This window comes from Corvus moneduloides, chromosome 3 (assembly GCF_009650955.1).
Source record: "Corvus moneduloides isolate bCorMon1 chromosome 3, bCorMon1.pri, whole genome shotgun sequence".
Lineage (NCBI taxonomy): Eukaryota > Metazoa > Chordata > Aves > Passeriformes > Corvidae > Corvus > Corvus moneduloides.
In genome coordinates, this window is record NC_045478.1 from 47,271,095 (window position 1) to 47,296,969 (window position 25,875).

At 41.2% G+C, this 25,875-nt stretch overlaps 1 protein-coding gene across 4 annotated transcripts in view; it reads right to left on the minus strand.

The window, feature by feature from the left end:
• Window positions 1-10,339: 10,339 nt before the first annotated feature.
• The window catches only part of PDSS2 (decaprenyl diphosphate synthase subunit 2), a 118,086-nt gene continuing 102,550 nt past the window's right edge, over window positions 10,340-25,875 (minus strand). For 2 of the 4 annotated variants that reach the window (XM_032101394.1, XM_032101391.1), the window contains 2 exons: window positions 22,463-22,498; window positions 10,340-13,491 (listed from right to left, as the gene is read on the minus strand). In XM_032101394.1, coding sequence (XP_031957285.1) covers window positions 13,333-13,491; window positions 22,463-22,498 — 195 coding nt within the window. In that variant the 3' untranslated portion in view covers window positions 10,340-13,332. The remainder of the gene's footprint in view (window positions 13,492-22,462; window positions 22,499-25,875) is intronic. The other 2 variants (XM_032101393.1, XM_032101392.1) reach the window with 2 other exon arrangements.

The window sequence follows — 25,875 nt, forward strand, 5'->3', positions numbered from 1 at the left end:
TTTATCTTCCCTGAAATTGACAGGAGCATATAAGACATTACATTAGTCTGCCAAATCATACGTGCCCTTTCGACTAACAGCTTGTAGAAAACCAAACTGTTTCCCAAAGATTAAAAAATTTTTAAAAATGTGGGCGAGCGAAATCTGGTTTTGTAACCTATGGCCAGTTATGGCAGTTATATTTTTTGGCTATATGTAACATACCTTTGGAACTTGGCAGCTTTGCGTGAAATGTTTTACTTACACAATAAACTCGGCCAGTGCTGCCGTTCCTAATAAATAGATTAATTTTGCTGTTCACAAAAGTACACAGCCAAGTGCTCTAATTATATTGTAGTTGTTTTACTTTTTTTTTTTTCCCCAGAGTAAAAGAAGTTCAGCCTAAAGATGTTTATAAAAGGTGTTTATTATAAAATAAGTAGGTGAGGGCTGATACTGCCATGATGATGGATTCTGTGCAGCGTGAAGGATGTATCCGATAGAAGTTACACGGCAAATGCACACCAGGCAAGTGGCAAGTAAATGTGAAGGTAGAACTCGAGCAGTGCTGTGAATGTAACAGATTAATAAACCTTTCGTTTGTTATCTCAAACTTTTTTTTTTTTTTTAAATTAAAAAGCAATACAAAAACACGTAAGTCAACTGAGAAATAACCGGGAAAGATCTCAGATAAATCTTCTGCCCCATAAATAGCTCAGCACTTTCCTAATCACATGCTGTTTCCTCAGAACTGAACAATACAAAGAGTGCCTCTTAAAATAAAAAATCCTCACCATTTCAGATTTTTGGCGCTTTCTTTAGAAGCAGTTCTCTAAAATTTTGTTCTTCCACTTATGTCGCTCTTCTAAATTTGGCATTTGGGACTTTTGGTGTGTTTACAGTGTCACAGTCCATGAATAATTTTAACAGATAATAGTTTGTTGATTTTAACTTTGACTGCTCCTTTTATCATTGCTGTTGATAGACAGCTGTTCAAAGGAGCCCTTAAAAGCGGGAACTACCAGCATTGTAACTCCTCGGATGAATCACTCCAACGAAGGATACATTTTATTAACAAGACAAGTGTTCTGCAGTTATCGCATCATTCTCTCTTTGGAGATAAAGAGCACTTCCCGCTAACTTTTCTGAGCCTGTTAGCACTATGAGCACGGAAGTTTACAGTATGATTTGCCCCCTCCCTTTATTGCAAGGATAATTGAGGCTTTTCTTAAAGGGTACCGTGTTTTAACACCTGGCCCAGCTGCTAAGTAGTGCTAGATCTCAGTTGGATTTTATTTGAATGCTTTACTTAGTGGGACTGAGGAAAGGCAACCATAAGGCAAGAGCAAGCCAGTGGAATCCCAAACTCAATTTCAGAGCCCTTGAGAAAATACTTGCCAGTTTGAACTCCACCTCATTTCTGCTCTATAGTGCTGGCCTGAGGCATTGTAGCTACTAGGGACTCAAGCCCAGGAGGAGACCTGAAGGGCCTCAGCTAAGCATAAAGTAGCACGAGCATATTGTTGCAATAACAGTACTCAATGGAAAGGGAGCGAGCCAAGTTGTCTCCAGGCAATGCAGGTAGCAAGCTTAGATTGGCTTCCCAGCCAGACAAGCCACATTTCTTTTCACCATTTGAACTTGTGCTATACACGTCATTTATTCAAATGTTCATCTTTCGCCCACTTTGTGCCTTTGGCTCAAAAGCCACTCTGTGACACTGCGGCAAACTCTGAAAAATTCCAGGTCACCGGGGAGGGGAGTAGTGGTGCTCTAGCAAGAAAACTCTTCAGTAAAAAGATCACCATTGCTCTCGAATACAATGGGCCATTACTGACTTGACCAAACTGCAGTGAGACTTCAGTCATGCCACCAACACCGATGTGCTCAGAACCCCAGGGAAGCTGAAAGCACTGTTTGCACTTGTATGGAGTCCTCGAAGGGTGGACTGTGGCAGCTCCTTAGACTTTCACTTGTAGATCTCTAAGGTGCCAGCCTTCCGCAGAGGATGCCTTCTCTGAGTTAGTTCAAAGGATCTAGTCGGCTGGAGATTCCCCTGGGCAGGGGAGAGGAACCACGGTGGCTGGCAGGGAGATGGAAGAGCTGCCAGGGCTCATCCCTGAGCTGGGATTCAGAACAGCTCAGTGTGTTGGTGCTTGGTACGACGACAAGAAGCAGAAGAATGATCCTAAATTTAGAAGCCTTTTTGCTTCCTGCACTACAAACATTTAGGATAAGCAAGAATCCAACTCGAAACATTCAGCAAGGCTTTCTTGTAGATCTTTGCAATAGCCTACAGCACTCAGTAGGCAGAGATGTGGCATGAGATGTCAAAAGCACTTTCAGCAGGAACTAATTTTGGGAGTTTCATTCTGTAAAAGGTATTGCTATGGTACCAGTACATCGTCTATCACTTCACCACATCTTGAAACTAGGCCACCTTGTAGCCAGACGCAAGAGTCATGGAGTCTGGAAGGAAAGGAGATGAGAAACAGTGGGGTGTGGAGCCAGTTCCCTGAAACTTATACACATTTTATGTTAAGACTCTAATCGTAAAAGAAGCCCCCTGTGCAAAAAGACAAGCCCACACCAGTAACCTTTTCTTTCTGCTGCTCTTGGGCTGACTTTCAGTGATTCCCGTGTTGCTGGCCACAGTGTGCGTGCAGCAGGCCGGGGAAGTGCCCCCTCTTGCAAGGCAGCCCAGAGCCAAGTGGCTGCTTTCTGGAATACAGTGCAATTTCTTAACCTGAGTGTGGTTCCAGCCTTTGCTGGAAGGGTGCTTGTCACTGGGGACAGCCAAGTGGATGGAGTCTCACATTTACTGCGGGTTCCTCCGGGCTGGCTCGGGCTCAGCTGGGCTGGATGGAACGGGCAGGATTGCCCTCTAGAGGGACGTCAGGGAGGCTGGCCCGGCCCCATGGGTGCCCGGCTGGTCTCGGAACTCCAGCGGTGGCAGGAGTCAGGCACTGACTCACCCAGATCGGGCAGATACTTAAATTAGGCAGCTTGGAATTCACCTTAAATTATTTAGGTGTGTATTTGATATAAATAAACTTCAAAGAGACTGAATATATTGGGGGGGGGGGGGGGGGAAGAAAGAATGCAGGTTCCAAAATCCTCTGCCTTGAATTAAAAGGGTCTGAAAGGCACCATTAAAAAATCGGTCCAATTAACTCATCTGATTTCCAGTAAAATGTGTTCTGCAATTCAACGTTTATAAAACTAGCATGTTTAATGGCAAATAAGGCAACTTGATAACAAACTTTGCATAACTTCGTGCTCTTCACTGCCAGTCAGACTGAAAGGACATGGACATGTATGGACACATTGCACAGGAATATCTGGAACTTCTGCTGGCCCACAGGCGACAATACTGAACAAGTAACATGCTGCGGGCAATATCCATACATTGCTGTGACCCAGGCAGAAATGAACAGTGGCAGACACCTGAACTTTATTTATATTTTTAAACTTCTTGTGGCTGCAAGCAGTGTTGGAGGGTTCTGCCAGCAAAATACTACTCTACTTGGAAGTGCCAGTTAATATAATTGCCTTTTTTTTTTCTCAAGAAACAGAATTGTTACATGATATTCTGCGTTTCTTTAAATTTTACAGCAACACTGCTTCTTGTTCTTAGATACAATGATAGATGCCACTGGAAACTTCAAAATTTGCTGTTTAGCTAGACTTCACAGAGATGGGCAAGAAGCATCATAATTGTGTTGCTTGCTGAATCAAGGATATCAAAACAGAGAATATAAATGGCATCTTTGGATTTTAAAAACAAGTCAGTTCATCTCCAAGTGCGTGTGGGTTGGAAATCTTAGAGTTTAGCTCACAGAGAAAAAGTTTCAAAAAAATGAACACTCATTATAAGAAAACCCTTTTCTAGCCTGAAGTAGCACCAGAGTGTACTGGCAAGACAGCAGATATGTAACACTTGAGCACTAAAGGAAGAAGAATTTTATATAAAAGCTTAAAATAAAAATCATATCGAAGCTGCAGTGGAAGAGTACAGCAGAAATGTAAAGGAGCTTCAAGAATAGAGTAACTCAACCCAGTGAGCAACCTAAATTCTCCTTCTGTGCTGCAGCAGTTTACTTAGACATCAGTTGCATCCATAACTGTTTAAAAACTGACAAATCTGAGCAACTTCAGTCTTGGAAGCATAAGCCTCTTTTAATCTCTTGGCAATGAAATCGCAGTTCCCTTTACTCTATGTTAATTCAGTCAAGAACTGCGCCATTGTGCGCTATTTCCCAGCTTTGCATTTAAAAAGAAGTAATGCTCACTTAATGCACAGTCATCCTATTATCGACACCATAACTAACTCTGAACAATCAAACATTTATCCCATAAAGGTCTGTTTGCCAAGTTCCGTTTTACATCCAGAAGAGGTAAATACAGCCTGGAAAGTCCGTTCTCTCAAAGACGTCCACATCTCCCAATCACGAGCAAACAGCACACTCTCCTTTGTGTGCTTAACGCTCAGTTCCGTATCTTGCCCATTGTATGGAGAAAGAGTATTTTGGACCAGTTGCATAGACTCATACTGCACTAAAATATGTAAGTTCAAATGTTTGCAACAATATTAGAAAAAAATTGTGAAGCAATGTAGAAAACTAGGTTTCTTTGAGAACTCAGCTGGATGATTTAGCTTTTTTTTTCTTTTGTCTGTAAACTTACTTTTTTCTTCAATCAAAGTAGCAATATTCAGATTGTAGGAATCCTCTTTGTTTCAGGTCCTGAAACTGAAACAGCTTTTTGAGGTTTTTTGAGTTCCAACTGCTTCTGTCATGGCAGTCCTTTTCATAAAAAAAAGTCAGTGTCTTAGAAGCAGCTAGGGATCCTCCCTTCTCAGTCTTTGCACTCACTACTGCCGGGAAGCTACTCCTGAACCTTGCTCTTTGGATGGATGGGAATCTTCCCTTCTGAGTTTGTCCTAACGTGAATCTCTGCCTCATGGCTACTCGATGCCTTAATTCATCTAGTTATAACCCATCTAATATAACCTAGTCATACCCTACAGTAGTGACTTTGAGAACAATCATGAATTTAAAAGGTCAATGCATTTTATCCAACAGGAATTTCCCTTTGAAATTGGTGAAAATTCAATCTGGACCGAATTTTTAATAAAAACTGTAGTTGTGGGGACCTGGGTTTACAAGAAGAAAAAAACCAGCCACTTAGTGGTTATTACTACAATAGAATGTGATTGAAAGCAATTACTTTTCATAAAAGTTTGTGTAAGAAATACTTCTAATCATTAGTAATGTGATCACTTTTAGCAGCAGCAGTCATCTGTAAGAAATACTAGATGTTTAAACCCTGTTTATTTTTCTGCAAAGATATCTTAGCATATTACATCTAAAAGCCGTGTATATTGCTTGTGGTCTTACAGCATGTGAGCAGGCGTAGGGACATTCACAGTTTTTATACTTTGGATATAAATAAAATTGTTTGATTAAAAATAAATCTTACTAATACAGACATTTTTTCTGTAATGTTCTCCTGCTAAACCCATTTTTTATGAAAATAATGATGCAAGCAACTAAGTGTAATTGTAGAAAATTATTGCTAGTGATTTGCATATGAAATACACACCTTTTACAGCCTCTAGTAGCATTGTTCAACGAGCTTATAAATAGTACAGCTGAAATGCTGCAAACAGAAAACAGTTTTCGATGGGCACATGCTATGAATGAAGAAATGTTCAGACACAATGTGCAACTTGGAGAGCTTTCATCAAAACTAGCCAAGAGGGAAAAATGCCTCATTTCCTAACCACGCTGTGTTTCAGATAAGCTGGTCACATAGAAAAAACATCATGCTCCTCTGCAGAGAGTAAAGCTTTTCAAAATAAATGTTCATATTCTTTTCTGGGGGAAAAAAAAAATAATCTAATCTATTGGAACTTGTTTTAGATTTTTCTAATGGCTTCTGCTTAACATTTAATTTTTATAATTTGACATTTAATAACTGCTAAAATTTGAACCTTGCAGTCAAGGCCAGTCATTTGCTGTAGTCATTGAAGGCATAAAAAAGTCTAGTTTTAAGATATTGTTTTTGTTGCAAGTAAAATACTTTCGTGTACAATTTTAAAACAAAAAAATGATGAGCATTGCTCTAATAATAAAGCAGAGTATTTTCAGTCTTTGATATTTGGGGCAAGGGGTAAAGGGAAGAAGACAAAGTGGAGTAGGGTAAAGAAGGAAATTTCAAAGTAAGACTTTTTATAATGGTGCTGCAAAATTGTAATTCTCCTACACAATATATCAAAATATGCCTCAAATGGAATTTTATATAGAAATTTCTTAAAAACCAGATAAATCTGAGAACTACTTTTCTAGTTATGAGTGGGACACCTGCCTGTCACTATTAGCCAACATGAATGTTCTTGTATGATACGATCCCTCTTTTCTCCTGCAGACAATTTCACCATGTGAAGTCGGTAGAACACTGCTTTCCAGTGTAGTAGGTAAACCGCCTTGTCGCTCTTTCTGTTTTGGAGAAAAAGGTTGCTTTTCCCCAAGAGATGCACACTGACAAAAGCATTTTGCAAATAGGCATGAATTAAAGTCAACTTCACGAACTGCAGAGAAGGGATCTCCTACACAGGGGGGAGCCCGAGCATTCTCCGGCTGCTGTCAGGGGCTGGGAATACGGCAGCAACGCAGGGAGCTGCGGGCAGAGTCACGCACAAATGCAAGTGCATGAAGGGGTGGACAAAGGTGACTGCATGACGCTTTGGTGTATCGATGCCAATTTGTTTGTCACCCTCCTCTCCCCTTCACAACTCACAGCAAGCTCTGTACTTTATATTTTTGTTTATTTTAAAAGCATTTGCTGCAAGAATTTTAGCTTAATAGCCACTTTCTCTTAGCTTTAGAGAAACAGGCTTAGCCTAAAAGAGAAACATGTGAATGCTAATTATGTAAATAATTAATGCATTTTAGGGATTGATTTCTGAAAGGTGGAAAAAAAAAGGATAGTTTAATTCAAAGACCGTCAGAACAGATGACTTCTAGAACCGGAAATATTCTTTCCTTTGAACTGCTTTGAGAGACTGAAAAGCTTTAGCTCTTTATTTTTTGTAAGACACTGTGCAGGTAAAAGACTTTGAAGACTACAAAGAATAAAAAAAGTTTGATGCCTCACTCTTCTGTGAGATTGTAGTAGCTGACAAGAGTAGCAACAGCCAGTGCTCTGACCCAGAAGCCACTTCCTTGGCAAATCTGCAGCATGGCACAGTTGCCTGAGTTAGCCTTTTGTGCTGATGAAAATTCAAATACTGCTCAGAAGAAAAAGCCACGGGGAGATCCCACCAGCAGGTGTACCCCTGAGAACACTGGTCTGGCTTCTTTAGCACCGCTTGGGGCAAGAAGCACTCCCCAGCAGCTCCAGAGAACACTTCCTTAATGTTTCCATTAAACCGACAAGAGCTTTTCAATCTTTTAGCAACTTCTGTCAAGCTCAACACTAAGTCAGATATGGGCCACGTGTGCACTCTTTATCGCCAGTAAGGCAAGGCACATGGAAGGTTACATTAAGAGAAGCACAGCCAGCTGATCAGGTGTGCCAGGCCATCAAGTCCATGCAGTCCAATAAACCTGGTAACCCCTTTCCTCCACCTGGCCAGAGGCAGGGCCCCTCAAGTCCTGGAAGGTGTATTCATTACCTGATCCTTTTTCTGCAAACCAGAAGTTCTTCACTTCAAAGTTCTTCACTGTCAAAGGCAGTATCTGTCCTTCTGCACTCTCTGGGGAACTGCTCAATAGCAACCAGAGTGGTAATTCTCCTGTATGGGCCTTTTTTGGCCACCAAATTCCTCACATACCCACATTCACATACCCCAGCTTCCACATTCAAGGCATCCCACTGCCCCATGCTCTCCTCATGGTAATGCAGACAGAACCACAGGGTGGCACACAAATGTGCACATGGCACCCTCCCCCTGAGCAGAGCACAGCTCCCTTGCCAGCCTAGATGGTGGCTGGTAGGGAGAAGGAGGAAGACACACTGTCTTTGAATAGCTGGAACTGTTGGGACAGTCTCTCCCCAGCTGACACAGGCCTGCAAGGGTGGGTGGGAGAGAGATTCTCTTTGAATTGATGGAGCAGACTGGCCAATCTACCCAAAGCTGGGGCCTTGATGCCTGGCCAAGTCACCAGCACCAGGTGCTGGCATACAATGACCATGCTCCATACAAACTTTCACTGCATGGACCACAGGCACTGGATTTCATCTGGGTCTTTAGATGCCTGGTTGTTATCCGGGCTGCTGTAGATCACCTCTACCACTAATTCCCTCAGACACTGGACACTACTCTCAGTAGTTGTCCACTCTTGCCTTAATAGTTTACAAGATCTTTCTCAAGGGGATACTTCTCCTTCACCCTCAGAGTAAGCTGCCTCCAGAGGCTGCTGATTTTTGATCCTTTTCCAGTCCTTTTGTTGATGCCCCAGTCCCTTGTGAGGGATCCCAGCTGCTGGGCTTCCTTGCTCTCTAATTCCTGGCTATTGGCTCCAGTACCACAGCACTGCAGCAGCCAGCTGATAATTAGCTCACCAGGCTGAGGCTGTAATCTTCGTGTGTATCTTGCAGCTTCCTCAGGGATAAGGACTTGATGATTTCTGGCTTGTTTATGATTTCTTTCTGCTCCTGTTCTTGTGACTGTTCTGCTGCACAGCAGGCTGCCCCTCCACTTCATCCTCCTGCTCCCTCTTGGGAGAAGCTTTCTCCCTGACTGAGGGAATTGACTTCTGCCTCCATTGTTTCTTCTTGACTATAGGGGTAAAGAGTTGAGAGGCTGGTCTCTGGCTTAGCCGTGGTGCTTTTTGTGTGTCTCCAGACCCAGAGACCATCTCTGCCCTCTAAGGGTGCTGAACAGTTCTTGGCAGGCTTAGGCCAGGCCCAGCACCATGTGAGAAGTTGTGTCCCTTTAGCACAGCCAGGGCATCATTTTCTCAAATGCACTGTCACTTTTTCAGGATCCTGCACTTGTTTGGGGGTCAGGTCCCACACCATCAGAGGTAAAAACTGCTCTATATACCTTGCTACCCATGACCACACAGCCTCAGGGCATATTCATGTGTGATATTCCTAAATACTCAATCCTAGGAAAAGCTGGATACAGATTCTTGAGACACACTGATGTGAATATTCTGATTACCCAGGAGTGTTCAAAATACTGAAGTCATTGTAACAAGGTGGAAAGCAACTACCCTGCAGGAGGTGAAGGGGGAGGTGCCATTGTTTCCTCCACAAACTGTCTCTCAGAGGAAAAGGTGTAATTGTTAATTATCTCCACGAGATGGTTCCCAAAGTACTGGGACAGCAGCAACGCAGAGCCCAAATACCAGATTAGGCTCAGGGCCAGTGCTTTCATCATAGCTCTCCAAGGCAAAACACAACCAAGTGCTACACAGCACAGCAAACTGCAGAAGACAAACCCAGCCTTCAACAAGCTCTTGAATCGTCACGTTTACTCTCGAGCATGACAGGGAGTGGGTAAGGGAACAAATAAACCTGCATCAAGGGTGAGTAAGTCAACATCATGAACAGCAATAGCTAAACAGGTATAAGAGGTTCTCTCTAGCACACTCTGGTCAAACATCTTATTATCTTCAGCCCTGTATGTCCCACTCTGGGTACCAAAATGAATTGTGTTGGATGGCAGCTAAGCACCTCAGAGCTGCTCACTCACTGCCCCCCACAGTGGGATGTACTGTAGGCTTTTAGTTCTGTGTAGTCCAAGGATGGATACAGTCCTTCACAGAGGTATTTTCAGGACTGAGATGAAGCACATCTGGGGTTAGACATGTCCAGCCAAGTTCGATGTGGTACATCCCACCCTCTGTGCCCAGCACAGAGGAACAGGGAGCAGCATTCCTCTCTATCCAGCTGAGGCAGTGTGAGGCCAGAGGCAGGCAAACAAGAGTTTTTTGTATTTGCATGACTTGCTCCTTTACTAAAAGTAAATGCAAAATCATTCAAAGAGTGTTTACAAACAGGTGAGGAGGAACTGAAGGGTATAAAGACAGTCTACTAAGTGCCTTATGATTAAGAGCCTATTTCCACTTGGAATTTCCTGGTGCTTCAGCTCAGTGAGTACGAGTGGGGGCAAGGAGACTCTCAGACCAGAAAGAGCTTTGTACTGAACTACTTCTGTTCCTGGAACAGTTTGAGGCTACAATCCTAAAGGTCAAAAATATTGGGAATTTCAGTGGGAAACTGAAATTGATGCCACCAACAAAAGACACAATTTTAACAGATTCTTCTAAAAATCCCTAACCATTAACAGATGGAGAAGTGTCTCCATACTACCGCAGAGAAGGGCAACAGTGAGAAAATTTGTGGGTTGAATTAAAGACAGTTTAATAGGTACAAGAGGAAAAAATGAAAACAAAACCATGAAAAACAAGCAATGAAAAAGCAATCAATACCCGTCCATTGATGCCCAGACAGTGCCCAAGCAAGAGGCCCCTGGAACATCTCCACTCCCCACCCCCATACTGCTGAGCATGATCTTGTACAGCACAGACTATCTCTGAGGTCAGCTGTCCCAGCCCCTTGCCCACAACCAACCCCTCCCTGGGTGTTGGAGTGAGGAGCGGAGGAAGTTTTGGCACTGTGCAAGTACTGCTGAGCACAGTGGGTGAGCAACGCTGTTTTAGTTACCTATCCAAAACATGGCACTGTATAGGATACTACGAAGAAAATTAACTCCATCAGAAGTAAGATGCAGTGGATCAGGGTAACTTTTTAATTTTAATTTGGTTTAAAAAGCAGCTGGGATCTTGTCCTGTATTTTGTGCATCTGTGGAATGGTGCGGCAAATCCATACTGGTGATAAGTTCAGAGGAGCAGCCAACAGGAATGTCTGGTTGAGTAGCTGGGTGACTGAAGTAAATGGTGTGAATGCCTTCCTCAGACCGCAGGCATCCCTCTCCCTGACCTGCTTTACAGGTAGGTGGGGACAAGGAACCAAGCGGACAAAAGTAAGATCAGAACAGCCCGAAGGTCACACACTGCTCAGAAGCTGCACGAGGTGTGAGCAGTGTATGAGAACACAGCACTGACTAATTCACCCGGAGTCTGACAGACGGGTACAATACTTTGCTTGTAGTTTACCTGGAGGAAACAAGACAACAAAAATTTCTGAAGAATTACAGGCAAATTCCTTAAATATAAGATTACTTGGTAATATTGATAAGCGACAACTCATACTGTTTGTTTGGTTTTTTTAAATTAAGGTTGAATTATTCAGGAGCAATCAGAACATACTGTGGTAAAAATACAAAAAAAAAGTAATTAATTTTTGATGATTACCTTTTATTGGTAACAAGTACAAATAAAAACTTGCACTTGCATGAAAAAATAAATGAGGTGTACATAGTTTTGCATTATGTTTGGTATTTTTTTCACACAGGTGAGGTGAAGTGACTCAGAATATCTCCAGCAACCCGAGCTTTTTGCAGCCCTAAACCATTATGAACCAATTAACACAGATGTAAGACAAAGAAAAGATGATGAATGGCCCTTACTTAATGTAGTATGTAAAAACAAGAGCCAAAGAAAGCTGAAATATGACTCTGGTTGTGTTTAGGTATTTCGTTCAAGCACATTTTTTATTAGGAGAACTTCAGGGAACTTCATGGGTAACTGCCTGGAATAAACCACACTTCTCAGTGTTTCTCTTCTGTCTCCAGCCTCCCTGTTTCAGTAACAACAGTAACTCAGGGAGAAGTGCCAGAGTCTTGGGAAGAGAGAAAATGCCAGGGCAGGCAAGAGAGAAAGTGCAAGTAATAAGGGGTCTGGTGTTGAAGCCATTCTCCAGAACAAAGTGAGTCCTGAGTTCCGGATTCTGCTCCTAAACAAAGATTGTGACTCAAGGTTGCTTATTGTACATGAAATATCATGGTATAATGTGGGCAGAATGTACACAGAATATTATGTACATTACACAGGGTGTATTTTCAGTATATTTTTAGAGGATAGAGTTTTTATTTATATTTTGCATTTGGTGGAATGCAACACGCTGATCTATGACAAACAAGCTGTGCAACAGGGAGGGAGTGCAGGGGGAAAAGGAGGGAGGAGAGAATTTAACAGAAATAACTCCACTTAGTGTTTGAGTGAGGGATGTAATGAAATCTGTTTGCTGTGCTAGCTGTCTCCAGATTGGGCTGTAATTACACCACAGAAGGAAGAAAGGTAGCTGAGTCTCAATCTAGATCATTTATGTAAACTCAGCCTTCTTGTCAACGGCATTCTCAGATTGCACGTGTGCAAACCACAAAAATCATCTCCTATGAACAAAACAGAGACGGTCTCAAATTGCAGGCTTCTGATACACCTTATAAGCTGGCTGTAATTGGACTTGAAAATCCAACCTGCTGAGGTTCAAAACTTCTCTGGTATTTTCTGCATTTTATTCAGTGCAGTGACTACTCACAGAGGAGCATTCCTGCTTCCTTTCTGCCAAGGGCTGATGTCTAGCCTTACAAATTAACATTTATTTGGCTTAAATTAACACAAGTGTCACAAACATAGAAAACTCTTTAGTGTAAGACCGTTGAAACAAACTGCTGGATCTGAGGAAGGGATATTCCCTCCCCCAGAGGTGTTGGAAAAACCTCATTCTTTGACCCAGAGCAACATTTTACATAGGCACAGTATAAACTCTAGGCACTCAGTTCCCTTAACAGAGCCAAATTAATATTTGATTAAATATTTTAAAACTCCTACTTACCATGCTTGACACATTTTCTCAGCAAGTTTCTCAAATACAGAACTCATTAGGCACAGGGTAATTTTACATTTGAATGCATAAAAACAGTGTGAGGAGACATGACTGCTCATAGACAGAGAGGGATTTTCCCCCATTAATCCGCCGAACTGCCCTTCCCCTTGGATAAGGGTATGTTAATTCCCGGCTTCGGCAGCTCACTCTCTCTGGGCAGGTTTGAGCGGGTTTCTTGTGACACCTGGATCTTCACGCCCTTCCATCCCTCCCTCTCTCTATCCCTCCCTCTGGCAGGAAAACCACCGGCCTCCGCCCTGGCGCCATCCCCGCTGGTGCCCAATCAATACCGACTTATTTCCTGTCCATTTGCTGAGGTCACGGAAACGGGACTCATTAATTATTTCTACCGGTGCAGCCTCAAGTGCGCTTCTGGCACGACAAGCGAAAACCGTCTGTGACCTTTTTTCTTTCCTCTCCCGAATTTTGCTGCTGGCGGCGGCAGCGAGTGCACGTTCCTCTGCCGGGATGGGATGAGGTGATCAGAGGTGTGAGGCAGCACTGGTGTCCACCTGTGGAGGGAGAGATGCTCCTCCCGGAGCGGCAGGTCAGGGAAGCCTGGTCACGGCGTAGACAATGTTGGCCAAGGCGTCCCTGGCCTCCGAGGGAGGGAATCGCTCCAGGGCTGCCAGTGCTCTGTTTCCGTGGCAGCGGCAGAGGTCGATGGCAGATGTCACACCTTTGCCAGCCTTGATTGCTTCCTGCAGCTGTTGGAAAACACAGGCACATCGGTGTGGGGGGGTTTCAGCAGTGCCCAGTTATCTCTGGGAGCACAGGGCTTCCACCGCCTCTTCCCGAGGTAAAGGCAAAGCCAAAGCCATCATACAAAGCCCTTAAATCCTCTCAGCTGCTCTGTTTAGCTCCCCACTACAGCGAAACTGTGCATAATTTAAACTACACCACCTGTTACTTCATCACCTGAAAGATGCTGGCTCTCCAAAGGGCACACTTAAACTAAAAAAAAAAAAAAAAATTAAAATTTTGAAGTATCTGAGCATTTCATACCTCAGCCACTGCCTGAGAGCTTTTGTGCAGAACTGGCAAACCAGCCATTCGCTCACACTCCGGTTTCCTGCAGTAAAAACCTGCATTTTATGAACACCCATTCCATCCCCTGCTTTCGGAAATCAGCACAGGATGACACAGGTGGAATGACTGTATTTTGTAATAGGGGTTTCTATTTATAGACCATGTGATTACACTGGTCACAGTGGACAAAAGCAAATTTTGTAAGTAAAATGTGGTAAACCATCACACTGAACTCACATGAACTCCATCTTACCAGTAAGGCTACAGAATTTGACAAAGGCTTGATGATACACCATATGAGAAAGAAAATACTTTCACGGAATAACTGACATTTCACAGCAAGTTGCTGGAAAGATTTGGCACCTAAAAAACTTGGGTAAATGATGGGTTAAATTTCCTATGAAATAATACAAACAAAATTGACAAAACAAAACATGTTCGTTTCCCCATACCCGAACTTAGCAGAAGCTCTAAATAGCTCTTATTAAGGGCTTTTTTATTTTTAATTAGTAGGTTTTCTTGAACAGCATCATGAGACTGACACGAAACACATTTTCTACTCTAAAATACAGCCTGATGCCTCATGCCAGAGCCTGGGAACAACGGTCTGGTGGATCTTTGGGTTTTGATTCTTCCAAAAGCATTACAGCATTTCATGATCTTTAACACGCCCCACCTGGCTTTCACAACTGTCTTACTGCACTGCACCAGCTTTTTAAAAAAATGGCTTTTCTTGGATACAGGTACCTACAGTAACAAACTATAGAGGGAAGTTTCCTAAGGCATGTTTTCCATCAATAAACAGCTCAGTGCCCAAAATATTTTGAAAATACATCAGTATCACCTTACCTATCTAGTTTAAATCATACACACACACACACACACACATACACATATATAAATCCTAGATATGACCAAATTGTAAATCACCCACTTTCTATACTACTTGCATTCATACAGAATGAACGATGCTTCTTATCTGAAAGTGGATTCATTATCTGTATTTAAAGATGAAATTAGCTGAAAGCATATTACAGCACTTGAGTGTTCAAGTCCCAATTCATAAAAATTTTATTCTCCTCTTCAGCTGGAATCTTCCTGCACTGTGTGCTGGAAAGGAACTTGCTCTGAGGCATAAATGCATCACATAGCTAATTCAACATGTCTTCTAATGAGTGAGAATCAGCCATATTTCCAGGGCTCTGCAGTAAAGGTGAGGATAGGTGAGATGAGGTGCTCTAGCAGCGTGCAAAGGTGTCCCTTCCCCCTTCTTTGAGGCACAACCTTGTGGGATAGTAGAACCCACACATCTTGAGGCAAACTCTGCTGATTTGCTAAAGCTTATTAAAAAGGATTAGCATAGCTTCTAATATTTATGGCAGTATATATTGGGATGTAAACAGGAAAGAAAATCCTAGAGAGTCTTCAAATTGGTCAAAAGCCAGAGGAGCTTAGCTTAGGCATATATATGCTCACATATATGTACCATGACTTAGTTGAAAGAGCAGAGTCTGGGAAGGGGGAGAATCCTAACACAAGGACACAATCCATTTACACGCTTGTCTTGTGTAAGCCCTCAGACACACACACTGCTTTGAAGCCAATACAATCACAAAGCTCGTGTCAAACTATAGGCAGAGGAATCACTACACAAAAATCAGCCTAATCCACTGTTAATGTTTCCCAGCAAAGTTCAAGGAACATCGAAATGGAAAATACCTGCTTATATGGCAAGCTCCTTCCCCAGCTTTTCAGTTAGAGATCATCCTACGTAATGAACAATTTATAGCCCTCAAAAACGTACCTGTTTTATATTCCATTTGCAGAACCAGCTAGTCAACTCAAATAAGCACACACAGAGGCAAACCAGTCTGAACTAACCAGACTGCATGCTACCTCTATCTCAGCTGGGGTTGTACAAGGGAAAAAAAAAGTAGAAATTTGGCTTTTTGTAGTGGGATAGTTATTAAAGAAATAGAGGAAATAACTCCTTAAGAAACCAGGCTTCAGTAGCCCTGCTGTATGGAAAAGCCCCCTAATTTAAGTCTTAAGTTGTATTACAGTTACATTTTCAGACTCTCTCTCAAATTTTGAGCTTCAATAATTTTATGTAATGAACTTCACAAACTAAGGATGCAGAAGAAAAAAAATCAATGTATCCAGTATAGATGTATTATTTTAAAATTTGGATAGGAACAGCTAATTTTTGCAGCAAATGAACAGAAAAGCAAAATTAACTGCTTTTATTTTTTACTTTATAAACTTTATTTAAGCTGCCTCATTAATTTCTTCTAAATATAAGAATCTGCTCTTTTAGTCTCTACTTATATGGCATATTTAATTTTGTGCATATTTTCACTTGCAGGAACAATTTAATCCACACAATCTTCTTCAGAATGATATTCAGTAATTAAAACTGAATACAAGTCAAAACACAGATTGCTTAGCTATACTTTTCTCCAGTTGAACTGCTAGATATGCTGGAATACTGCATTTTTACTTTCAAGCTTTTGTTCAGACCATTGCCATTAAAGCTGTACTTCATTCTAGAAGTGCCAAGACTCTGAAAAAACCACCAACTGGGTTTTGGTTATTTAAATTCAGCTTAAAGAATAGTCTTGCAATAGCACAGCCAAGTTTAGGCTCAGATGAGACGTGATCTCCTCCACAACATATCTGCACTGCTTTGCAATCTGTGCCCTTGCAGATACAAAAAACTTAACTGAGCAAACCCACACTGGCTCTGCTTTGAGCGAGAGGCTGCACCAGACATCACCCAGAGGTCCCTTCCAACTTCAATTACTGTATGATTCTGTGAATAGAGTTCAAAGTACCATGTTTCCCAGTCTGTTTGTTTTAAAAAGGCAAAAAGAGGATTTCTCATCCATACCACAGAAATGAAGGATTTGCCTTTCAGACCAACTGCTCTGGATTGCTGTTGGACAGAACAGCTGGTCTGAGGGCAGCAAGAGGTCAAAGAGGCAAGCTAGGAACTGCTGGATTTGGACACTGAAGAACTAAAGGAGTCAAAAACTAAGCAGGTGTTCAAGTACAAAGTCAACTGATTTCAAATCTTCTCTGTTGAGACATTTCTGCTTCATGAGCCAAAGGAAAGAAGATTCCTTTCACACAGTACTACCTGTAGGGAGCAACAAACCAGGGGCAGGGTGGGGCGGGGTAGGAAGACTCATTGAATACGTGGTGAATATTTTCGCTGTAATAGACTTTAAATGCAATGGGAGAAAGAGAACACTGAAATTCCTGATTTTTTTTCCATAGTCCAACCTAGGGTTAATTACTTCAATGGCAAAATATCAAAAGTAACTTCAGATTTCTTTGATGTTGTTTTAGAAGGATGATCTTAAACCAGATAATTTGTTATATACTGAAATCTTTGAATATCATGCATTCTTTGTGACCCTGAAGTGAGCTAAAACATTTTGTGTTTCTGAAACGCACAGTACTTGCTGAAACAAAAAGAAACCCCAAACCCCGAAATCTAAATTGATCTGTGGCTGAGTGACTGAATAATGCTCTAAGCGCCTGCAGTGTTCTGCACTGGCTTTTCTAAATTTGTTTTCTCTTTTGTGGGAACAGCATGCTCAATAATCACTGGTGTTTTAGACTGCTGAAATGTTACCTTAAAAAAGTATCAACATATTTCATAGGTAGTAGATCAATATTGTCCATTTTTTCCTTTGTTTTATAAAGAAGTACTTTGGAATGTTTCAGCATCCATTCTTGTGGCTGGATATAGGGTTGAGCTCTTCCTTCTCAAAAAAACACCGGACAACCATTTATTTACATCACTTCACAGCATCATAGGATTTAAATTTATTTTTTTAAAAATCTTTGTTGGCTATATGCAGCATGATATGCCAGCTGAAACTGGGACAGTATTTTTCAAATATTTTCTGAGAAACTGTTTCTGTACAAAAGGTAAAGAAATGCATCTTCAAAGGGCCCAAACGCCCTGCAGAAGCCTCCATTAGTAGAGTAGAATTTATTTTCTTTATTCATCTGACAAACAGAAAAATTTTCTTTTTACTTCAAACTGAAACCCACACTATAATTAGGGTGAGACCAAATGTGGGGAGGGCTGTCCCCAACAGGAGAGGAAAGATGGCCTGCTTACAGGGAACACTGCTGTTACACAGCTCTTATAATACGCTTTGCCAAAAAATCACAAGCCATCCTGAGACACTGATTGATTGTACAGACTCTTTGTTATTTTAGAAGGGACACCAATGCCTTTCCATGTCTTTCACAATGAACTTAGCAAGACCCACTAGCTTTTAAATCTAAACAATGGCAGTTGTGAAGACTCTTTACCAAAAAGCGTAATTTTCTTAAATCCCACTACTGAAAATAGTGATTGTTAATTGTCATCTTAGCATACACAAGCAATCAACTTGGTATTTATGTTAAAACATGTGATAATTATTTGCTTTAATGAAACAAAAGTTATGCTGGATTCTCATCCCAAGGAAGTGGGAAAATACCCACTGACTACAAACAAAGATGCAACTGATTGTTGGTACTGGATGTACACCTTGATAATTCAGATATTAATTCCAAAAAATAAGAAAATTGTTTAATCTGAATGGTTTTGGATGCTTTTGCAATACTACTAACACATCTAAAAAACCCCATCTTCATTAAATCACTGACTATGCTGTGGTTTTTATTATACATAACAAAAGGAACTAACACCAGTGGTTGCTCCAAAACAAACAAGACAAATCTTCATGCAAAACCAACCCGGGTCATAAACACCACAAACAACAACCCTCTGTTTTTAACTGCTGCATTTCAGGAGCAAGAGAGTGAACAGTCTGTGGCCTACAGTCATGACACACCTCATGACGATTCCCTGGCATGTAAACAAAGCCACGGGATGGGCGTCCCTTACACCACGGGGCGGCAGAGCCGCAGCCAGCACTGCACAGGACGGCTGCACTCGCCATGGCAGTGAGCAGTGGGGTGGGCAAGGGCACAACTGGCTGGCACAACTGGATGGCACCGTGCTGCTGTTATTTATTAGCAGCATGGCAGTAGAGCACTGCTGAGAAACCTCCTTGTAACTACATGTGACCTTTCCCATTCTTCTTCTCTCTTTCCTACCATATGGGAAGTCAAGCCTTTAGTGCCATGCAGTGTGAACAGCTGGATCTACCCCATCCTGACTCATGCTCTTCCAGCACTGTACAAACTCTGCTCCTGGAGTTGATGTAGTGCACAATACTTCATATACAAACTAAGAAAGTATGTCACAGCATACTGTGCCACACTGTGCCATACTTCCTATACCAGTTTGGATGAAAGGCCTCTATAACAGACAGCAGAGCAAATGGTCAGGGGTACAGTAAAAAAAAAATAAAGTTTTGCTACATCCTCTCTCACTTGACTTAATTTATCTTTCCTGAATATTGCATTTAGAAAAGTAACAAATAATTGCATAGCATCGTCATCAGCTACAAAATACCGGATTTGTTTCTTTATTTAGTATTAGGTTATCGTTTTTCTAGAGCCTTGGCCAGAAAACAAGAATTATTTCTAGCTTACTCATTTCTGCTACTAGTTATGCCTCTGTTACACTCCTTTAACAAGCCTGTATAATGCCAAGCACCATTAAGGCCTCGACTTTTAGCAGACAGTTTTTAATCAATATTATCAAGTGGTAACAATTAAATTAAGAATCTCAGGTTATTGTTTGAGAATTACACAGCTTGCATCTTGCAGCTTGCATGCAAGGTAGATGTAAAATGGACAAAAGCTTTTTGATTTTAAGAAGTCTGAGATTTTTGCCACATACAAATGAGGGGGACAAGAAAGTTGCTGTTTCTTTCAATGCACACATGAAATTTGTTCCTGACATAAATCAGTACTTTCCCTTTTGTTATCTGAGAAACACCACTAAAACAGCTGAAACACTTTTTTCATCTCTGGAAGAGACTTTCAAACACCACAATGATGGATCAATAATTTGTCTGGATGTGGTGTGATGGTACAGGAAAAAACAGGGTGAAACACTCTGATACTAATGTGAGAGAATATATTCAGAAACACAGACCTTAATCTTTTTGTGATATCAAAACCCTTCCGATAAGAAGATAGAGCAAAGCAGGGAGGAAAAAAAATCTAAAAAATTTTGCAGAACATAGTGACCTTATTTACAAGACAGTCTCAAACGTTATTAAATTAATAGAAAGTATTTCACTTCTATATTTCTGTCAGAGACCTCATTAAACTTGCTGGTACAATAAAAGTATTTTTTTATCAGTGAAAAAAATCAGAGGTACCATTTCAATATAAAATCCATCAAAAGAACAATTCAAAATTCTTAAGCAGCTTCAAAATTGAAATAAGATTTTTGCCTTTTAAGGAGGCATGTTAAACGTGCGGATCTCAATTTCTCAAATTTACCTTCATTATTTTAACTGAAAATGCAGCAAGCAAGGTAAAACTTTCTTAAGTGGGCTATATAGCTAACAACTTTTGTATACATATATTTATGAGTTTAACTAAAGGAACAATATTTTTATCTCAACTAAGTGGCACGCTGAAGTTCATAATAAAAACTAAGAGAAGAAAAATAATCAAAATTTTCAGAAGTTCTACAGCTAGTTTTGGTGATCTTTGCTTTTACAAAATTAAAAAGGAGAAGAAAGAGAAACAAGCTCCCAGATTTGATTAGGAACGTTAAAGTAACTGTATCAACTGAATAGAAAGATGAGAAGGGACTGTGATGCTGAGAAGAAAAGACTGAGCAATGTGCAAAGCACCGACTCTATTGATGCAGGAGAAAAGACAACATGACAAAAAGCAAAAAAATAAATACTAATTTGTACAGCAAAACATGCCCTCTAATTGGCTGTGTGCAAATGCTGGTGAAGTTATTCTGCTCGGGACAGCTACAGGTTCCTGAGTTCATTTAGCATGGATATAACTAATGACCACTTTTACTTTAAACCAACAAACAGGGAAAAGAGGGATGTGATAGCCTAAGTTTTTGAAACTGACTTCTAAAAAAAACCCAAAAACTGATTGTTGTTTGAACTCACAAAAATCATGCAGAATTTTTTCACTATCGTTACTAAACTCATAATACCTTTGGCTTGAGCAAGAGATACCCAAAGATAGCAAAAATCATGTGCTTTCTGACAGAAGTCAATTGCTCAAAATATAAAACCAGAAGGGCTTTCTCTCCTTCTTTACTGTTTATTCAAGTGTCCAAGTTGCCTAAGCATACTCTAAGTTTTTTAATTCCATGTGAAGGATCCAAGATATGAAAAAATTTCAGTCAAAATACAGAATACTCTGAAAAATGTTTAATTTAGTTAAGCAAATTTAGATGCTTTTCTTTCCCCTTTGCCTTTTTTTTTTGGTCAAAGTATGGAAATGACACTATGTGGATCACAATTTTAACAATTAAAAGAAGAAAACCCATTCTGAAATTGCAAAAATAAGTAACCTATCTTAAATATTCACAGGAGTTTCCCCAAGACACATCTGAAAAATAAATTTGGTGCTCTCAGTGGTGATTTAGAAGAAAGAAAACTGATACAACTGTGACTGTTGTAGAGAAAAACCTAAAAGCACAATGATTTTAAATAGCAAAGTAAGGTTGATATCCTGCTTATGTTCTAAGAGGAAGGAAGGGCAGAGAGGTTTTTTAATAATCCGAATTGCAATTTTTCTTAATACAGAATAATTATAATAATCTGACCAGTACTTGTGTGTTAGCCTTCCATATGAGCAGCAATCAGCCAGAGCTGTAACACTCTTCAGGCCTCACTTCAAGAAGCAATTCTCAATCGTGCATGTGGCTCAGTAATTTATAAATTATTTCCCACCAATGCTGGACACAACTGACTGGACTTCATGATCTACTTAAGACTCAGAACAAGTCAGGCTCATGCTCACTGAGCTGGGGACACAATGTCATCTTCTCTCTCCAACACGAGCACGCTGTGCCCCAGTATTTAACCAGGGGAAGCTTGTCAGCCATCTCCTGCGGCCCTTTAAGAGTTTTAATGTGTCCCAGTTACTTGTAGTAGTTAAGCTACTTAGTTCAGGTCTGCCTTTATTATAGAGAAATAGCAAATACAGCACTGTAAAGCTCAAAGTTGTAATGGGGACCACAAGAAACCAAATTATTGTAGAACACGTGTATGTGTATATTTTTTTAAGAGATGGCATGGAACTAAGGTGAGATTAAAAAAAAAAATTAGCAGTGTACTCTACCAACAGAGAGAGACCACTGATAGGATCTAACCCGCGAATGACTCCAGGAAAAAAAGGACTGCAAAAGCCATCAGAAGCCTGGTCTGAAAATCGAGTTTGAGGAAGTAAATGAGAGAAATGAGAGTAAAAATGATTATTCAATAACTACATTATTAAATTACTATTTTTAGATACATTATTAAAATACAATTATTAAATAGCTACATTTTATAGTTACAGTACAGCTGTCTCTTTGCGGCTTTTTAAAATCAAAAAATTGCACGAGCCATTCTCCCTCCCTTCATATCCACACACTCAACTTACAACCTAGCTTTAATAAGGAAGTTTCTCTCAACTGTCAAAAATATCCTTGAAAATATTTTAGAAAATATTAAAAATGAGATATAAATGTAATTTACCAACCTTCTTATAGTCCACGATGTTTCCTTTTCCTTGTGCCTTAAAAAGAAAGAGATCTTCTATCAGACACTACATACTACAAACTAGAGCTGCAAGAATAAAGAATGCTATTAAATGAGCTACTACTTTAAACATAACTTACTTTCTTTAGGAATCTGATACAGAAAACCCTAAAGTACAACCAAACGTGTTACCAGCTTACACAACATGGTTCTGTTTCAGATGAGAGCTGCAGATACTCAGTGTAATTTTTAGGCTTTTTTAGTATGACTTGTAGTTAAACATTTGGTGAATCCAAAATGTTTTGGTCTTAAGAAATCTTGCTGTTTGCATTAATTAATCTCTCCCCTGAGATTCTGAAATAAACCGTACTTCCTATCAGCAACAACAGGATTTACTTTCTTTAAAGAGAACTCTCTGAATACCTGTACTGACTTCCATGAGGCAATAGTCTAGAGCTCTCAAAAGGGGCTGGTGGATCCTGCCAGAGCTGTTACACCCAGGTTAGAGGTGCTTCTGATTTGGATTTAAGTATCAGCATCACCCTTTGAGTAAATGAGAGATAAATACAACCTGTAACTCCTAACATATTCAGGGAGAAATACAAATAAATTTTAAATTTCTTCTTGCCCAGATGCAGACAAATATGTAGTCCAACTTCTTGAATTTTTTCACAGAATGATGTAGAAGAGAAGACATCTTTCTCACTCAGTGGCAGCGCTCTGCAAGAACCAGAGGATTCCCACTTAACCAACCTGAAAATCCTTCCCCGAGATCAGATACAGATGTGCCATTATCACTTCATCCAACTCCAGCTCTTCTCTTTCCAGGCACATTGAGGGGGGAAAAAAAAAAAAATCACCTGTTTCTTTCCCTCTAGCTTCCTCAAGGGAAGACCCCAAATCTCACTTCATCTGCAATGTGTCTTCTGAAAAGATGTAGATTAGGACCACTACCTCTCCATGTCCTTTGTGGGAACTTCAGAGATCAGCCAAAAGAGCAGACCAGCTGGGATAAGGAGAAGAGCTGAGGCCTGCACTGAAGAGAAACACTATGTGGCAAGCACAGCTTTAAAGAGATGCTGCCAAGCTGGCCCGGACTTGGAATATGAATTAATTTTTGTAAGGGAGGAAAAATAAAATAGAGAAACGACCTGATGAGATACTAAGCAAACAGAACATGAAGGAGAACTGTAGATAACAGAACTGATTCTTCTGAAGGAGAAAGGGGACTGATCCACAAAACCCCTTTGCTTCTCTCTTTAGTCTTCTCAAGAGCCAGCTTTTCTGGAATGCATATTAAGAAAACAGCCTGATAGCATTTGGGAGTAGCAAACCCACTGCCAATAACTGCTTCCTTATTTGTATATTCCAATCTTCTTTGATTTGCCAACTTTTATTCACCTGATTGGATCTAACAGCTTCTTCAAAATATACCTAGTAGTTTCACTGTATATTAGAACACACCAGAAGCATGTTCCTTAACAAGTGATTGCCTACATGCAGATTCACACCGCAGCAGAGAATCTGACAACGTGTTTGAGGAAGATGCTTTTCAGCCGCAGCAATACCAGGAAAGGTGTGCTCAGTGTGCCTCCTCCTGTGCTGCATAATGTTCTCATTACCAACAGCAAGAATATTTTCTCATGATCTGCTCCTGCCAAGCATTCAAGTCAATGGCTGTTGTGCTTCTCCGTGCAGCAACCTCATCCAGTCTCCTAAGCCTTCTTTACTACAACTGCACCATTGCTTTTTTTTCTTTTTTTATCCTCACAGTAGTAGTTTGGCTCTGACTTTTTCTGACCTTCATCTCACACACACAGATGTTTTTTTACCTTTTACATCAGACTTGCTCAACTGGTTAAGCTTCTGACAGGGCCTGAGTGCATGGCATGTGCTTTATCTATTAAAACCATACAAATGGCCCAGAGGCTGTCTGGGGCATAGGGATCATGAAATTATAGAGTTTTCAATATTTGGTGAAATAAGGAGGGGCATCAATAAAACTTTCACACTAGACTTCCAGAAGGCAGACTTTGGCCTGTTCAGGAAACTTATTTGGAGAGTTCCTTGGGAAGCAGCCCTTAAAAACAAGGGAGTCCAGGAAGGGTGGGCGTGCTTCAAAACAGAGATCTTGAGGGCACAGGAACAGACTGTCCCTGTGTGCTGAAAGATGAGTCGACGAGGCAAATGTCCAGCCTGGATGGGCAAGGAGCTTTTGAAGGAACTAAGGAATAAAAAGAGGATGTATCATCTTTGGAAGGAGGGTCAGGTATCTCAGGAAATATTTAAGGGGGTTGTTAAGGCATGTAGAAAAAAAATTGGAGAGGTTGAAGCTCAGTTAGAACTTAATTTGGCAACTTTTGTGAAGGATAATAAAAAACGTTTTTACAAATACATTAGCAGCAAAAGGAAGGGCAAGAACAACCTTGGTTCTCTACCGGATGTGGGAGGGAATTCAGTGACTGCAGATGGGGATAAGGTGGAGGTGTTTAACGCCTTCTTTGCCATGGTCTTTATCGGAAAGACGGTTTGTCCTCAGGACAACTGTCCTCCTGGGCTGGTAGATGGTGTCAGGGAGCAGGATGGTCCCCCGTTATCCAGGAGGAGACAGTCAGAGAACTGCTGAGCCGCTTGGATGTTCATAAATCTATGGGACCAGATGGGATCCATCCCAGGGTGATGAGGGAGCTGGCAGATGAGCTTGCAAAGCTACTCTCCATCATTTACCAACAGTCCTGGCTCACTGGTGAGGCTCCAGATGACTGGAAGCTGGCCAGGTGATGCCCATTCACAAGAAGGGTAGGAAAGAGGATCCTGGAAATTATAGGCCAGTCAGTCTGACCTCGGTACCCGGCAAGGTAATGGAGCAGTTTATATTGAGTGCCATCACTACAGGATGGCTGGGGGATCAGACCCAGTCAGCATGGGTTTAGGAGAGGCAGGTCCTGCCTGACCAACCTGATCTCTTTCTATGACCAGGTGACCCTCTGGTGGATGAAGGAAAGGCTGTGGATGTTGTCTATTTGGACTTCAGCAAAGCCTTTGACACTGTCTCCCACAGTAAACTCCTGGAAAAGCTGGCAGCACACGGCTTGGACAGGTGCACTCTTTGCTGGGTTAAGAACTGGCTGGATGGCCGGGCCCAGAGAGTGCTGGTGAATGGTGCCGCATCCAGCTGGCAGCCAGTGACCAGTGGTGTCCCTCAGGGGTCTGTACTGGGACCAGTTCTGTTCAATATTTTTATTGATGACATGGATGAGGGTATTGAGTCTTTCATTAGTAAATTTGTGGATGACACGAAGCTGGGAGCATGTGTCGATCTGTTGGAAGGTAGGAGAGCTTTGCAGAGAGACCTGGAACAGTTGGATGGATGGGCAGAGTCAATAGGATGAAGTTTAAGAAGTCCAAGTGCCC